General features: G+C 43.6%; 1 protein-coding gene across 1 annotated transcript in view; it reads left to right on the forward strand.

The window, feature by feature from the left end:
• LOC110499434 (syntaxin-binding protein 4) overlaps positions 1 to 9,546 on the forward strand; it is a 103,701-nt gene extending 94,155 nt beyond the window's left edge. Inside the window, exons 21-22 of the mRNA XM_036956294.1 lie at positions 7,241 to 7,298; positions 8,344 to 9,546. Coding sequence (XP_036812189.1) covers positions 7,241 to 7,298; positions 8,344 to 8,491 — 206 coding nt within the window. The 3' untranslated portion in view covers positions 8,492 to 9,546. The remainder of the gene's footprint in view (positions 1 to 7,240; positions 7,299 to 8,343) is intronic.
• The last annotated feature ends 8,869 nt before the right edge of the window (positions 9,547 to 18,415 follow it).

The raw sequence follows: 18,415 nt of genomic DNA on the forward strand, positions 1-18,415 counted from the left end.
CCTTAGAGAACCTATCGACAACCGTAAGAATAACAGTCTTCCCCGCTGACGAAGGCAGTCCGGTGACAAAATCTAAGGCGATGTGAGACCACGGTCGAGAGGGAATGGGAAGCGGCCTGAGACGGCCGGCAGGAGGGGAGTTACCGGACTTAGTCTGCGCGCAGACCGAACAAGCAGCCACGAAACGACGCGTGTCATGCTCCCGGGTGGGCCACCAAAAACGCTGGCGAATGGAAGCAAGCGTACCCCGAACGCCAGGGTGGCCGGCTAACTTGGCAGAGTGAGCCCACTGAAGAACGGCCAGACGAGTAGGAACGGGAACGAAAAGAAGGTTCCTAGGACAAGCGCGCGGCGACGGAGTGTGAGTGAGCGCTTGCTTTACCTGCCTCTCAATTCCCCAGACAGTCAACCCGACAACACGCCCCTCAGGGAGAATCCCCTCGGGGTCAGTGGAGGCTACTGAAGAACTGAAGAGACGAGATAAAGCATCAGGCTTGGTGTTCTTAGAGCCCGGACGATAAGAAATCACGAACTCGAAACGAGCGAAAAACAGCGCCCAACGCGCCTGACGCGCATTAAGTCGTTTGGCAGAACGGATGTACTCAAGGTTCCTATGGTCAGTCCAAACAACAAAAGGAACGGTCGCCCCCTCCAACCACTGTCGCCATTCGCCTAGGGCTAACCGGATGGCGAGCAGTTCGCGGTTTCCCACATCATAGTTACGTTCCGACGGCGACAGGCGATGAGAAAAATACGCGCATGGGTGGACCTTGTCGTCAGAGAGGGAGCGCTGAGAAAGAATGGCTCCCACGCCCACCTCTGACGCGTCAACCTCGACAACGAACTGTCTAGAGACGTCAGGTGTAACAAGGATAGGAGCGGATGTAAAACGATTCTTGAGGAGATCAAAAGCTCCCTGGGCGGAAACGGACCACTTAAAGCACGTCTTGACAGAAGTAAGGGCTGTGAGAGGAGCTGCCACGTGACCGAAATTACGGATGAAACGACGATAGAAGTTTGCGAAGCCGAGAAAGCGCTGCAGCTCGACGCGTGACTTAGGGGCGGGCCAATCAATGACAGCTTGGACCTTAGCGGGATCCATCTTAATGCCTTCAGCGGAAATAACAGAACCGAGAAATGTGACGGAGGAGGCATGAAAAGTGCACTTCTCAGCCTTCACAAAAAGACAATTCTCTAAAAGGCGCTGGAGGACACGTCGAACGTGCTGAAGATGAATCTGGAGTGACGGTGAAAAAATCAGGATATCGTCAAGGTAAACGAAAACAAAGATGTTCAGCATGTCTCTCAGGACATCATTGACTAATGCCTGAAAGACAGCTGGAGCGTTAGCGAGGCCGAAAGGAAGAACCCGGTATTCAAAGTGCCCTAACGGAGTGTTAAACGCCGTCTTCCACTCGTCCCCCTCCCTGATGCGCACGAGATGGTAAGCGTTACGAAGGTCCAACTTAGTGAAAAACCTGGCTCCCTGCAGGATCTCGAAGGCTGAAGACATAAGAGGAAGCGGATAACGATTCTTAACTGTTATGTCATTCAGCCCTCGATAATCTATGCAGGGGCGCAGAGACCCGTCCTTCTTCTTGACAAAAAAAAACCCCGCTCCGGCGGGAGAGGAGGAGGGGACTATGGTACCGGCGTCAAGAGCTACAGACAAATAATCCTCGAGAGCCTTACGTTCGGGAGCCGACAGAGAGTATAGCCTACCCCGGGGGGGAGTGGTTCCCGGAAGGAGATCAATACTACAATCATACGACCGGTGTGGAGGAAGAGAGGTGGCCCTGGACCGACTGAACACCGTGCGCAGATCGTGATATTCCTCCGGCACCCCTGTCAAATCACCAGGCTCCTCCTGTGAAGAAGAGACAGAGGAAACAGGAGGGATAGCAGACATTAAACATTTCACATGACAAGAGACGTTCCAGGAGAGGATAGAATTACTAGACCAATTAATGGAAGGATTATGACAAACTAGCCAGGGATGGCCCAAAACAACAGGTGTAAAAGGTGAACGAAAAATCAAAAAAGAAATGGTTTCGCTATGATTACCAGAAACAGTGAGGGTTAAAGGTAGCGTCTCACGCTGAATCCTGGGGAGAGGACTACCATCCAGGGCGAACAAGGCCGTGGACTCCCTTAACTGTCTGAGAGGAATGTCATGTTCCCGAGCCCAGGTCTCGTCCATAAAACAGCCCTCCGCCCCAGAGTCTATTAAGGCACTGCAGGAAGCTGACGAACCGGTCCAGCGTAGATGGACCGACAAGGTAGTGCAGGATCTTGAAGGAGAGACAGGAGTAGTAGCGCTCACCAGTAGCCCTCCGCTTACTGATGAGCTCTGGCTTTTACTCGACATGAAGTGACAAAATGACCAGCAGAACCGCAATAGAGACAGAGGCGGTTGGTGATTCTCCGTTCCCTCTCCTTAGTCGAGATGCGGATACCTCCCAGCTGCATAGGCTCAGCTCCCGAGCCGGCAGAGGAAGATGGTAGTGATGCGGAGAGGGGGGCAACGGAGAACGCGAGCTCCTTTCCACGAGCTCGGTGACGAAGATCAACCCGTCGCTCAATGCGAATAGCGAGTTCAATCAGGGAATCCACGCTGGAAGGGACCTCCCGGGAGAGAATCTCATCCTTTACCTCTGCGCGGAGACCCTCCAGAAAACGAGCGAGCAAAGCCGGCTCGTTCCAGCCACTGGAGGCAGCAAGAGTGCGAAACTCAATAGAGTAGTCTGTTATGGATCGATTACCTTGACATAGGGAAGACAGGGCCCTGGAAGCCTCCTCCCCAAAAACAGATCGATCAAAAACCCGTATCATCTCCTCCTTAAAGTCCTGATACTGGTTAGTACACTCAGCCCTTGCCTCCCAGATTGCCGTGCCCCACTCACGAGCCCGTCCAATAAGGAGAGATATGACGTAGGCGACACGAGCAGTGCTCCTGGAGTAAGTGTTGGGCTGGAGAGAAAACACAATATCACACTGGGTGAGGAACGAGCGGCATTCAGTGGGCTCCCCAGAGTAACACGGCGGGTTATTGATTCTGGGCTCCGGAGATTCGAAAGCCCTGGAAGTGGCCGGTGGATCGAGGCGGAGATGGTGAACCTGTTCTGTGAGGTTGGAGACTTGGGTGGCCAGGGTCTCAACGGCATGTCGAGCAGCAGACAATTCCTGCTCGTGTCTGCCTAGCATCGCTCCCTGGATCTCGACGGCTGAGTGGAGAGGATCCGAAGTCGCTGGGTCCATTCTTGGTCGGATTCTTCTGTTACGGTGAGTGAATGAGGACCCAAAAGCAAACTAACTTAAACAGAGCTTCTTTAATAACCAAACATAGGTAGGCTCAGATAGACCGGCAGATTCCGACAGGACAGGACAAGGTTACAGCAAACATGACGATAGTCTGGCTCAGGCATGAAACACAACAAACAAGAATCCGACAAGGACAGGAACAAAAACAGAGAGAGATATAGGGGACTAATCAGAGGGAAAAGGGGAACAGGTGGGAGAAGGGGTGACGAGGTAGTCAAGAGGAGACAAGGAACAGCTGGGGGAAAGCGGGGGAGAAAAGGTAACCTAATACGACCAGCAGAGGGAGACAGGGTGAAAGGAAAGGACAGAAAGACACATGACAATACATGACAATAATAGTGAAGACATCAAAACTATGAAATAACACATATGGAATCATGTAGTAACCAAAAAAGTGTAACCAAAAAAACCAAGAGTATGCCTGTCATCAAGGCAAAGGGTGGCTACTTTGAAAAATCTCAAATATAAAATATGTTTTGATTTGTTTAACTCTTTTTTTTGGTTACTACATGATTCCATATGTATTATTTTGTAATTTTGATGTCTTCACTATTATTCTACAATGTAGAAAATAATACAAATAAAGAAAAACCCTGTAATGAGTGTGAGGTGTGTCAAAAATGTTGACTCGTACTGTATGTTTACATTGGATAAACAAAAGTGAAATAAACAGTAAAAAGTGAACAGTAAATATTACACTCACACAAGTTCCAGAAGAAAAATACATTTCAAATGTCATATGTCTATATACAGTGTTGTAACGATGTGCAAATAGTTAAAGGGGAAAAAAAGGAAAAAATAAATCAACCTAAATATGAGTTGTATTTACAGCGAAGCTTGTTCTTCACTAGTTGCCCTTTTTTTGTGGCACCAGGTCACACATCTTGCTGATGTGATTGCCAACTGTGGTATTTCACCCAATATATATATGGGAGTTCATCAAAATTTGATTTGTTTTTCTTTGTGGGTCTGTGTAATCTGAGGAGAAATATGTGTCTCTTATATGGTCATACATTTGGCAGGAGGTTAGGAAGTGCAGCTCAGTTTCCACCTCATTATGTGGGCAGTGTGCACATATCCTGTCTTCTCTTGAGAGCCAGGTCTGCCTATGGCAACCTTTCTCAATAGCAGGGTATGCTCACTGAGTCTGTACACAGTCAAAGCTTCCTTAATTTTGGGTTACTCACAGTGGCCAGGTATTCTGCCACAGTGACAGTCTCTGTTTAGGGTCAGTCACAGTGGTCAGGTATTCTGCCACGGTGACAGTCTGTTTAGGGCCAAACAGCATTCTAGTTTGCTCTGTTTTTTTGTTAATTATTTTCAATGTGTCAAGTAATTATCTTTTTGTTTTCTCATGATTTGGTTGGGTCTAATTGTGTTGCTGTCCTGGGGCTCTGTGGGGTCTGTTTGTGTATGTGAACATTTCCCCAGGACCAGCTTGCTTAGGGCACTCTTCTTCATCTTTCTGTAGGTGATGGCTTTGTTATGGAAGGTTTGGGAATCACTTCCTTTTAGAGGGTTCTAGAATATGACAGCACTTTCCTGGATTTTTATAGTTAGCGAGTATCGGCCTAATTCTGCTCTGCATACGTTATTTGGCGTTTTACATTGTACGCCTACTGTAGGATATTTTTGCAGAATTCTGCATGCAGAGTCTCAATTTGGTGTTTGTCCCATTTTGTGAATTATTGGTTGGTAAGCGGACCAACACAGTATTTTTAGCCAGATCCTAATTGGTATGTCAAATTTTATGTTCCTTTTGATTGCATAGAAGGCTTTTTTTGCCTTGTCTCTTAGATCATTCACAACTTTGTGGAAGTTACCTGTGGCGCTGATGTTTAGGCCGAGGTATGTATAGTTTTTTGCGTGCCGTAGGGCAACGGTGTCTAGATGGAATTTGTATTTGTGGTCCTGACAACTGGACCTTTTTTGGAACACCATTATTTTAGTCTAACTGAAATTTACCAATCATGGCCCAGGTCTGACAGAATCTGTGCAAAAGATCTAGGTGCTGCTGTAGGCCCTCCTTGGTTGGGGATAGAAGCACCAGATCATCAGCAAACAGTAGACGTGTGAGATTCTTGTAGGGTGAGGCTGGGTGCTGCAGACTGTTCTAGTGCCCGCGCCAATTCATTGATACAGTTGATGTCGGAAGTTTACATACACCGTAGCCAAATATATTTAAACTCAGTTTTTCACAATTCCTGACATTTAATCCCAGTAAAAATGACTTGTCTTAGGTCAGTTAGGATCACCACTTTATTTTAAGAATGTGAAATGTCAGATTATTAGTAGCGAGAATGATTTATTTCAGCTTTTATTTCTTTCATCACATTCCCAGTGGGTCAGAAGTTTACATACACTCAATTAGTATTTGGTAACATTGCCTTTAAATTGTTTAACTTGGGTCAAACGTTTCGGGTAGCCTTCCACAAGCTTCCCACAATAAGTTGGGTGTATTTTGGCCCATTCCTCCAGACAGAGCTGGTGTAACTGAGTCAGACAACTCCAATACCTTGACTTTGTTGTCCTTAAGCCATTTTGCCACAACTTTGGAAGTATGCTTGGGGTCATTGTCCATGTGGAAGACCCATTTGCAACCAAGCTTTAACTTCCTGACTGATGTCTTGAGATGTTGCTTTAATAGTTATTGGGGTCAAATTTGTCTCCACTTTTGTGGATTAGGGTTATCAGTCCTTGGTTCCAAATATTGGGGAAGATGCCAGAGCTGAAGATGATATTAAAGAGTTTAAGTATAGCCAATTGGAGTTTTTGTTCTGTATATTTGATCATTTCATATAGTATACCATCAACACCACATGCCTTGTTGGGTTGGAGGATTTGTATTTCATCCTGTAGTTCATTCAATGTAATTGGAGAATCCAATGGGTTCTTTAAGTCTTTAATTGCTGATTTTTAGATTTGTAATTGATCATGTATATGTTTTTGCTGTTTGTTATTTGTTTTAGAGCTAAAAAGGTTTATCCACACATCTCAGTTTTGTATAGACAACACTTCGTGTTGTTGTTTGTTCAGTGTGTTCCAATTTTCCCAGAAGTGGTTTGATTCTATGGATTCTTCAGTTAAATTGAGCTGATTCTGACGTGCTGTTCCTTCTTTTTCCGTAGTGTATTTCTGTATTGTTTTAGTGATTCACCTTAGTGAAGGCGTAGGCTCAGGTTTTCTGGATCTCAATGTTTTTGGTTGGATAGGTTTCTCAATTTCGTTCCTAGGTTTTTGCATTCTTCTTCAAACTATTTGTCATTTTTGTTAATTTTCATAGGTTGTCTGCTTTAACTATGTTGATTTGATAGCATAAACTTACCAAAAAACATATTGGCAACAACAAATTCAATCCCTTTTAGACACCTTCCTGGACAAAACATTTCACTGTAATAGTGAAGGTGTAACTATGGCAGTAGAAAGCCTAAACAGGATATTTGACTTTTCAGCTTTGCACTACTTTCCTTCCATCTATAGTATTTCATAATATTGTGCAGTTCCTTTGGCTTTGATGCCTCATGATTGAGTATTGCTCGGTTCAGGTAGATTGTGATTTTGCTATGATCTGATAGGGGAGTCAGTGGACTGACTGTGAATGCTCTGAGAGACTCTGGGTTGAGGTCAGTGATGAAGTAATCTACAGTACTACTGCCAAACAATGAGCTGTAGGTGTAACTACCATAGGAGTCCCCTCGAAGCCTACCATTGACTATGTACAGACCCAGCGTACGACAGAGCTGCAGGAGTTGTGACCCATTTTTGTTGGTTGTTTTGTCATAGATGTGTCATATTTGGGAGGAAATACTGTCACCTCCAGGTAGGTATTTGTACCCCTGTGTGCTGAGAGTGTCAGGTTATTTCTCTCTCTCTCTCTCTCTCTCTCTGTCGCTCTCTGTCTCTTTCTCTCTTTTTCTAGATCTTCCATATGGATGGGAAGAGGCCTACACTGCAGAAGGAGTCAAATACTTCATCAAGTAAGTCAATGGCAGCCTTTGACTGTTTTTGTCTTTGTAGTCGGAAGGTCTGGTTCTGTAAGTGTGGGGCTCAGTGGTGGACTGGCAGATGATGTGGGCTTGTTTATAAGGTCATAACCCTGGAGCGGTTATGTTTGGAGGAAAAAGGGGGAGGCTTGCAAGCCGAGAACACCGTCCCAACCGTGAAGCATGGGGGTGGCAGCATCATGTTGTGGGTGTTCTTTGCTGCAAGAGGATCTGGTGCACTTCACAAAATAGATGGCGTCATGAGGGAGGAAAATTCTGTGGATATATTAAAGAAACATCTCAAGACATCAGTCAGGAAGTTAAAGCTTGGTTGCAAATGAGTCTTCCAAATGGACAATGACCCCAAGCCATACTTCCAACGTTGTGGCAAAATGGCTTAAGGGCAACAAAGTCAAGGTATTGGAGTTGCCTGACTCAGTTACACCAACAAGCCCACATCATCTGCCAGTCCGCCACTGAGCCCCACGCTTACAGAACCGACCTCTCAATGTTGTGCCAAGTTTCCACAAAGTCCCACATCCCTTTTTCTATTCCATTAATTAAAACTTCCAGTACTTCCGACTATACGGACAAAAACAGTCAAAGGCTGCCGTTGAGCGGCGACTCCTGTAAACCACAGAATAGACTCAACCCAACATATCTGCTTTGATCGCAGTCTTACACGCAGTCTTAGCCATGCTGGCTGTCGAGTAAATTAAAGATGTGCAGGGAGTCCCAGGGTGTGTCTTATTGTTGTTGATGACTGAATGAAATATGTGCAGGGAGTCCCAGGGTGTGTCTTATTGTTGTTGATGACTAAATGAAATATGTGCAGGGAATCCCTGAGTGTGTTGTTTTGTGCTTGATGACTAAATGAAAGGCTAGTAAGTAATGAGGTGACCACATGTTCTGGTAATTTAGGGTTAGAAGCACATAAACGTTAAGGAAGTTGATCCATTCAATTGAAGGGGGATCAGGGGTTCAGGGGTGAGGACCTGAGAGTGATGTGTTGCTCTGTCTTTTTTTTGTCTCGTACCAGTCATGTGACGCAGACGACATCGTGGACCCATCCGGTGACCTGCAGCCTGGCTCTGGGGTTGGGGCTGTCCGAGAGAGAGGGGGAGGTATCAGCCGATGGACAGGAAGACAACACAGCCACCCCCAACCCCGACCACACCAAGACTTAGACCTGGGACAGTTCCAAAGGATATAACATTGCAGAATCTTCAGATAAACGTGTATTGAATAGACTAGATATTGTATGTCTTGGAGTTGGATAATAGAGAGGCCTCGCAGGCAGCTCTGTATATAACATTTCTATCTGAACGTTCTGTCGCGTTGCTCTTCCCCAAGAGAAGAAAAAACACCAGGCATTGGTGAAACAACACCAGTCTTCCTCTACAAATAGAGATTCAGTAGAACCCTAGAGGTGGATACAGAGACAACTACCTGAAACCCTTTAGGAGCCCCAACAAAATACTGTCTTTAAAATCATATAAGTAGCTACACATAATGTTTCATTAAATGGCAGTGTACGTTAGCTGTTCTGGTGAATATGCAGTTTAAACTTTATATATATTTTTTTACATTAAAACCTATCCGTAATTGGGCTGAGCAGTGTATAGACAGTTAATTAATTGTGTTAAAATGAATTGCACAAGGCTAGCTTCCCGGTTCGATGGAGTTGATTCATGACTCTTATTATATCGCTGTGGGTTTCTCAAGAGTTACTGGAGTTGCCTCTCCTCCTTCTCTATTCTATGTGTGTGCTGCTATTTATTTCTATTACCTCTATGAGGAACAGTGACCAAGCCCTCTCTCTCTCTTCATCTCTCTATCAACTTCCACATAAGTCTTTACAAACAATTTCACAACCCTCCGTATTTTTCAACCTTAGAAGCCAGCTTCACAATGTCTAATTTTATTTTCCGAAGCAAAACAGGTTGGAGGAAACTCCAGTTTTTCTGTTTGCTCCCTGAGCTGCACCTTGGAATGCCATTCCGAGAGGTCCACATTCCGAAATCGGAATTGTCTTCTGAGTCAAAATATACCAGAATCTACTGCTGAAAGCTCGGCCTAACATGCTATATTTTTACTTTTCACTTCCTTCACCAGAACTGTTATGGCGGAGAGGCAAAGGATTGAGAAGAAGAGTTGGCTTGCATCTTGTCCATTGGTCAGATAAGAGTTGGACAGATTGTTGCCAGGTGTCTTTAGGTTGTAATAATGTAACACATTATGTTTTTAACCTGTCTACGATATTGGTTCCCAATTGGGAATCAACCCTCCCACGTTCAGCTGAAACGGTGGCGCATGGAACGCAAAAATATTCTTAAAAATATTTAACCTCCACACATTAACAAGTCCAATAGCTCAAATGAAAGATAAACCTTGTTCATCTAGCCAGCAAGTCAGATTTCTAAAATGTTTTACGGCGAAAACATAGCACATATATATGTAAAACCACCACCAGACACAGCTCATTTGAATAGCCAAAACATGCAATCAACAAACGCAGGATTAAAAAATAAATCTTTCACTAACCTTTTGAAAATCTTCATCAGATGACAGTAATATGACATGTTACACAGTACATTTTTTTTTTTCAATAATATGCCATTTATATCCATAAATGTCCATTTACAGTGAGTTCACTTTCAGAAATTACTCAAAAATGCCCGCAGGAAATCTAGGTAGCGCGGCAAGATAACGTAAATAGACATCATAAACTTTGACTAAATATACATGTTCTACATATATTTAGAAAGATACACTGCTTCTTTATGCAACCGCTTTGTTAGATTTATTTTTAACGTTACAGAAATCGCACACTATTCAATATGCTGAGACGGCGCTCAGTTCCAAGCTACATTTCTACGTAATGTTGGAGTCAACAGAAACACAGATTTAAGCATAAATATTCCCTTACCTTCGATGGTCTTCGTTCAGAATGTTCTGGAAGGCTTCATACTTACCCAATACATAGTTTGGTTTCAAGTCTTGCGTCTTTGTATTAGCTACTGCTAATAACATCAGCTGAAATGCACCCAAAACGTCCTCTGGTCCGGAAAAGTTGCGCATCAAAACTTCAAAATTACATATTATATGTCGACTAAACAGGTCAAACTAAGTGCAGAAGCAAGCTTTATGATGTTTTAGACACACAAAACAAACTTCAATTCAATCGGCCATCGTCTGCCCTTCTCTTGAGTGCTGGAACAAAGGAATGGCTGGGACCAATTCGCGCCCCTATGCACAGCCTATTTTCTCGTGGCACGCACTAATTTCACTCCCATAGGGTCTCGCGGGATTTGAACGATTCAAAGCTCTACTGAAAGAGGACATCTAGCGGAAGAGATAGAAAGTCTCCCCAGAATCATAACTGGTTGGGAAGGGTGGGGGCCATGACGTCAAAGTTGCTCCAACTTTCATGGCCACAAAAACTAGTTTGGAAGAATGCCTGCCCTGTGAGTTCTGCTATACTTACAGACATAATTCCAACGGTTTTAGAATCTTTAGAGTGTTTTCTATCCAATAATAATTAGTAATTTATTTGCATATATTAGCAATTTTTGACAGATTTTTTTTTCAGTTTACTAGGGGTACCCAATCTCTCCAAAGGGGGCATATGTCTGCCATATCCTTAACAGGTTTTAAAAGAGTTATGGAATGAAAGCATGCAATAGCAAGGGTAGTTATCGAACATCATCCTATTTGCTGTTAGTTAACCTGCTCTTTAGCCTGCAGCATTTGATTTACTCACTAGTTGAGCCCAGTGTTGCTATTTTTATCCAAAATACATTGATGACATGTCTGTTCTGTGTCCTGTAGCGCTGCTCCCTCCATTAAGAGATCAATCAAACAGTATTTCAAATGTATAAAAGGCTGCGTTTACACAGGCAGTCCAATTCTGATCTTTTGCCACTTTTGCGTCTTTTGACTAATCAGATCAGATCTTTTGCCGATAATTGGGCGAAAGATCATCATTGTGCTGCCTGTGTAAATGCAGCCTAATACAACATGTCAAGTGTGTTGTGTTCATGTCTAACCAACCATTACCAGTGTTTTGCATAATATTATATGTTATACTAAGTATGTATGAAGTCCTCACAAGGATACTAAAACAAGGGACATTTTTGGGTTAGGTTAAGAGTTAGGGCTAAAGCTAGGGGTTAGCGTAAATAGGATTTTGAATGGGAATCAATTGTTTGGTCCCCAAAGAGATGGTAAAACAAACATGTGTGTGTTGTGTGTGTGTGTCCATAGCCAATATCGACCGTGCCCCAGGCTGGGAGTATTGATTTTCCCTCTCTAGCATGTGTGGTTAAATATATCCCCTTCCTCTGGAAACACCAATCACATGACACACACACACACACACCCACACACACTCTCTCTTTCTCGTTCTCTCTCTCTCGTTCAAAGTTCTGTGTTCCATAGAGCCGTGATGACGAGCAGTATCAGCGATGTTGATACCGTCTCTCCACAGCTCCATAGTTCCATAGTGACAGTGTTCCATACACTCTTAAGAGAAAAGGGTTCCAAAAGGGTTCTTTGGCTGTCCTCGTAGAGAACCCTTTTTGGTTCCAGGTAGAAGCCTCTGTGGAAAGGGTTCTACATGGAACCTAAAAGGGTTCTACTTGGAACCAAAAATGGTTCTTCAAAGGGTTCTCCTATGGGGACAGCCAAATAACCCTTTATTTTCTAGATAGCACTTTTTTGTGTAGTGTAGTGACAGTGTTCCATAGCGACAGTGTTCCAGCTACTGACTGACTGGCTGGCTGGCTGGCTGGCTGACTAGCTGACTGGCTGACTGGGCACGTTTGAGTGTTAAGCCGAAAGTAGCCGTCTGTAGATGGAAGCCAGCGAGTAAAGTCGGGAGAGGTACATATGCACTGACAGCAAGTCGGCCAACTTCTGCTGTTTCTAGGAAGCGCAACAATGTCAGACATGACGTTCACCTTTGCTATTGCCAATGAAGTGGATGCTATCGAAATTCCACTTCTCCTACACAAAGATGAACACGATCAACATTGTCCAAGGAATGAATATCCTGACGATAAGGACATTAGATACCAGCCCAATCTCTTTATAACATTCACAAGACTTGTTTTGTATTTGTGTGATGGTTCAGTAAAATATAAATGTTTTATTGTCAAATACACCATAGGCTACTAGAATGAGAACATAGAGGTGTTTTTGCAGTATATTGGATATGCTTTGCTGCCATTGTTATTATTATTTGTGTTTGTGCAACATGGAATTGTAAGAGATGTGATTAAATGAAGTCCACAAAGATTCTTACTGTCTGCAGTGTATTTATCTCATTCTCAACCTGTATGTTGCTTTTGTCAGTAAGCATGATGAACATATATATATTTTTTAAACTTTTATTTAACTAGGCAAGTCAGTTAAGAACAAATTCTTATTTTCAATGACAGCCTAGGAACAGTGGGTTAACTGCCTTGTTCAGGGGCAGAACAAAATATTTTTACCTTGTCAGCTCAGGGATTCGATCTTGCAACCTTTCGGTTAACTAGGCCAACACTCTAACCACTAGGCTACGCTGCCGCCCCAGGAACAGAATTTGATTCAATCACATGACGAAAAAGATTAGACAATACATGTAAATCAGTTCACATAAGTTAATGGGTAAACAATATGCCAAGCTGTCAAATGCACTTGGTATTGACCCCCGACATGTCTGGGGTTCTTGCTCATGAAGGGACACAGAACAAGTCCCTAAAATTGCCAGTGTAGAAAAACCCAGGTCTAGTCAACAATTTGTATTACATTTTATTCACACTTCATAGACAATAAGCACATTTGAATTTGTTTGTGACAACAATATTACAGACAAGACTAATTGTAGGCTATAACATGGGACACAACATTACAGTAACATCTAAATAAATACATTAGCTATATTGTCTAAAATTAGATATTTCATTTATTTATGTTAAACATTTGGATCACATGTAAGGTGGTGACAAATGTTGATCAAGTCTTGACAAAAGTGATCTGCTCGAACACACCCACTGACTGGGTGACTGACTGACTGACTGGGTGACTGACTGACTGGGTGGGTGACTGACTGGGTGACTGACTGGGTGACTGACTGACTGACAGGGTGACGGACTGACTGGGTGACTGACTGGGTGACTGACTGAATGACTGGCTGGCTGACTGGGTGACAGACTGACTGACTGACTGGGTGACTGACTGACTGACTGACTGGGTGACTGACTGGGTGACTGACTGACTGACTGACTGACTGGGTGACAGACTGACTGACTGACTGACTGACTGGGTGACGGATTGACTGACTGGGTGACTGACTGACTGGGTGGGTGACTGACTGGGTGACGGACTGACTGACTGGGTGACTGACTGACTGGGTGGGTGACTGACTGGGTGACGGACTGACTGACTGGGTGACTGACTGACTGGGTGGGTGACTGACTGAATGACTGGCTGGCTGACTGGGTGACGGATTGACTGACTGGGTGACTGACTGACTGGGTGGGTGACTGACTGGGTGACGGACTGACTGACTGGGTGACTGACTGACTGGGTGGGTGACTGACTGGGTGACGGACTGACTGACTGGGTGACTGACTGACTGGGTGGGTGACTGACTGAATGACTGGCTGGCTGACTGGGTGACAGACTGACTGACTGACTGGGTGACTGACTGGGTGACTGACTGACTGACTGACTGACTGGGTGACGGACTGACTGACTGGGTGACTGACTGACTGACTGACTGGGTGACGGACTGGGTGACTGGGTGACTGACTGACTGGGTGACTGGGTCACTGGGTGACTGACTGACTGACTGACTGGGTGACTGATTGACTGACTGGGTGACTGACTGACTGACTGACTGGGTGACTGACTGGGTGACTGACTGACTGACTGACTGGGTGACGGACTGACTGACTGGGTGACTGACTGACTGACTGACTGGGTGACGGACTGGGTGACTGGGTGACTGACTGACTGGGTGACTGGGTCACTGGGTGACTGACTGACTGACTGACTGGGTGACTGATTGACTGACTGGGTGACTGACTGACTGACTGACTGACTGGGTGACTGACTGGCTAACTGGCTGACTGGCTGGCTGACGGACTGGCTGATGGACTGGCTCATTTGATTTGATTTGATAGGATCACCATTAGCCCGATGCCAATGGCGACAGCTAGTCTTACTGGGGTCCAACACCTAATGAAAAATACATTACAGACAAAAAATACTTTACAATTTACGTACAGTACATTTAAAAACATGAACATTTAGTGTGTCTATCAGTTACACATACATGTCAGTACAGACAAACAAGTAGGTCACATGGGGAGAGGCGTTGTGCCGTGAGTTGTTGCTTTATTCGTTTTTTGAAACCAGGTTTGCTGTTCACTTGTGCTATATAAGATGGAAAAAAGATTTTTCTGTACGCTTGAGTAATTGACTCTGTATAATACTGTACATTTCCTTGAATTTGTTCTGGCCCTAGGGACTGTGAAAAGACCCCTGGTGGCATGTCTGGTGAGGTAAGTGTGTGTGTCAGTGCTGTGTCTAAGTTGACTATGCAAACAATTTGGAATTTCCAATACATAACTGTTTCTTATAAAAACAAGAAGAGTTTTTCCTCAACTTTCAGCATGCATAGTATTAATATTAGCACTCTGATTACAATGAAGAACCCTTCTTAAGGGTTTTAGTGACTTCATTAGCTGTGGTTGCTGATGTGTATATGGTTGAATCATTAGCATACATGGACACACATGCTTTGTTTAATGCCAGTGGGATGTCATTGGTAAAAACAGAAAAGAGTAGAGGGCCTAGAAAGCTGCCCTGCGGTACACCACACCTTACATGTTTGACATTAAAGAAGCTTCCAATAAAGAAAACCCTCTGAGTTATTTTAGATAGATCTGAATCCATGATATGGCAGAGGTTGAAGAGCCATAACACATACGTTTTTTCAACAACAGGTTATGGTCAATAATATCCAATGCTGCACTGAAGTCTAACAGTACAGCTCCCACAATCTTCTTATTATCAATTTCTTTCAACCAATCATCAGTCATTTGTGTCAGTGCGGTACATGTTGAGTGCTCTTATCTATAATCATGCTGAAAGTCTGTTAATTTGTTTACAGAGACATTGTCACGCCCTGACCTTAGAGAGACGTTTTATTAAAATAAAAAGGAAACACTCACCACGCTGCACTTTGGTCCACTTCTTACGACGGCCGTGACAGAAATAGCATTGTATTTGTAATTGTATACACCATTTTTTCAAACAGTTTGCTAAGAGCTGACAGCAAGCGGATAGGTCTGCAGTAAAGGCCTCTTTACCACTCTTGGGTAGCGGAATGACTCTGGCTTCCCTCCAGGCCTGAGGATAAATATTTTTTTCTCGCCTCAGATTAAAGATATGACAAATAAGAGTGGCTATATAGTCAGCTACCATACTAAGTAACTTTCCATCTAAGTTATCAATGCCAGGAGGTTTGTCATTATTGATCGATAACAATCATTTTCCCACCTCTTCCACACTAACTTTACAAAATTCAAACTTACAATGCTTTTCTTTCATTATTCGTTTTTATTCATGAATATGATGGCTCACTGTTCACTGTTGGCATTTCCTGCCTAAGTTTGCCCACTTTGCCAATGAAGTAATCATTAAAATAATTAGCAACAACAACTGGTTTTGTGATGAATAAGCCATCTGATTCGATGAAAGATGGAATTTGTCTTTCTGCCCATAATTTCATTTAAAGTACTCCAAAATTGTTTCCATCATTCTTTATATCATTGATCTTGTTTTCATAATACAGTTTCTTCTTCTTTTTGTTGAGTTTAGTCACATCATATCTCCATTTGCACTAAGTCAGCCAGCCAGACTTATTAGCCACTCCTTTTGCCCCATCTCTTTCAACCATACAGTTTTTCAATTCCTCATTTACCCATGGAGCCTTAACAGTTCTAACAGTCCGTTTCTTAACAGGTGCATGTTTATCAATAATTGTAAGAAGCAATTTTATAAAACAAGTGCAGTGTCTGGATGCTCCTTATAAATCACATCAGACCAACAAATATTTTTGACATCGTTCACATGAGAGTCACAGCAAAATGTATGGTCTCTTATACACTATTTTAGGCCCAGCATTTGGAACTTTGGCTTTCCTGGATATAGCCACTATATTGTGATCACTGCATCCAATGGGTACATATACAGCTTTAGAACAAAGTTCTACAGTATTAGTTAACAGGAGATCAATACATGTGGATGATCTTGTTCTTGTAATGTTTGTAAACACACTGGTAGGATGATTAATAACCTGAACCAGGTTACAGGCACTGGTTACAGTGAGAAGCTTTCTCTTGAGCGGACAGCTTGAATAAAACCAGTCAATATTCAGGTCCCTAAGAAAGTAGTCCTCTCAGTTTACATCACATTCACTATCAAACATTTCACACGTAGTATTTACATACTGACTGTTAGCACTCGGTGGCCTAAAGCAACACCCCAAAAGAAAAGGATTTAGGTGTGTCAGGTGAACCTGCAACCAAAACACTTCAATAACACTTGACATAAGATCTTCTCTAAGCATTACAGTGGTATGGCTCTGAATATATACAGCAACACCTCCCCCTTAAGTATGTCTGTCTCTTCTATAGATGTTATATCCTTGGATTGCTACTGCTTATATCATCAAAATAATTATCGAAGTCAGTCTCAGACATGGTTAATATATGAATGTTCTCTGATGTTAGCAAGTTATTGATTTCATGAACCTTATTTCGAAGGCTACATATATTAATATGGGCTAATTTCAGCCCTTTCCTGAGTAGCTTATCAGAGATAAACATAATATCGAAAAGAGCAAACAAAGCAAGAGACAAAAAGATAAACCCTCAGCAGTCCATTAATCAATTGGTGTGTGTGTGTGTGTGTGTGTGTGTGTGTGTGTGTGTGTGTGTGTGTGTGTGCGTGTGTGTGTGTGTGCTGCAGGGTTGAAGCTTCAACCCATAGGCTTGGCTCTCTCATCCCTTCCAGGCTTTTGGGAGGGAGGGTGGGCAAAGAGCCTGTCATAGCGGATGCAAGCAATGTCCCCACACACTATGGCAGCTTTCATGGCTGGGATAAGTTCATTCCTCTTCTGGTGCACAGCTTCAGAATAGTCCTTGTTGAGAAAGATGTACGTTCCTCTCAAGTTCTCGGCTCTTTCCAGAACAGCTACCTTGTCCTTGAACCTCAGGAACCTACTATTGGCCAGGGCCTGTTACCTGTCCCGGTGTGGGCACGCTCCACCTTAATCTTCCTGTGGTCCATCTTCAGTTTCTCCGAGATCATTTCCCTCACTTTGTCCTCAGACTTCATTCAGGTCTCTTGTGGATTCTGCAAATCCATCTACAACAATGTTGTTCTGCCTTGATTGTCCCTCGAGATAATGTGATTTCTCTGTCATTGTTATCAGGGATTCACAAACAGAACTGATGTCCTGTCTCAATGACTTACAGATTTCTGTCATCTTGCCGTTCTCCTGTTTAAACTCATCATTCGGACCCTGGGAGAACTGCAAACTGTTCTTCATGTTCTGGGCCTCTCTGGTCAGGTCGTCTATTCTTTTATTAACTGACTCCACCAATATTTGAACACTTGAAGCTATTTTCTTGTTCTTGTAACATCTGCTTGGGACAATCCGCTTCCCAGCCACAATGGCTAACCTCATCATGGGCTGCGTTCAAGCCCTCAAGAAAACCCTGCTAGCTTGATAGGCAGCTAGTTAGCTAGCAGCTAGGCTAGCTGGTATGCCAAACAGCTACTCAGAACCGGCCTTGGTAGGCAGCATCACTGGACAGATAGTAGCAGTCCCAGCAACTGAAGCCAACCGGTGTTGCGGAATCGAAACTCAAAAGAGTTTCAATAGACTTTCAAAACAACAAACTTTCCAAAACACCAAAACGAGCTCTCCCTCGTTCCGTGTTCAACAGGAAGTGACTGACTGGCTGACTCCTCGAATTGGTAAATTAGAATTACTAAAAACGAGAGTCAGTGTTACGTTCCAGATTGCACCCTATTCCCTTTATAGTGCA

This window comes from Oncorhynchus mykiss, chromosome 20 (assembly GCF_013265735.2).
Source record: "Oncorhynchus mykiss isolate Arlee chromosome 20, USDA_OmykA_1.1, whole genome shotgun sequence".
NCBI lineage: Eukaryota > Metazoa > Chordata > Actinopteri > Salmoniformes > Salmonidae > Oncorhynchus > Oncorhynchus mykiss.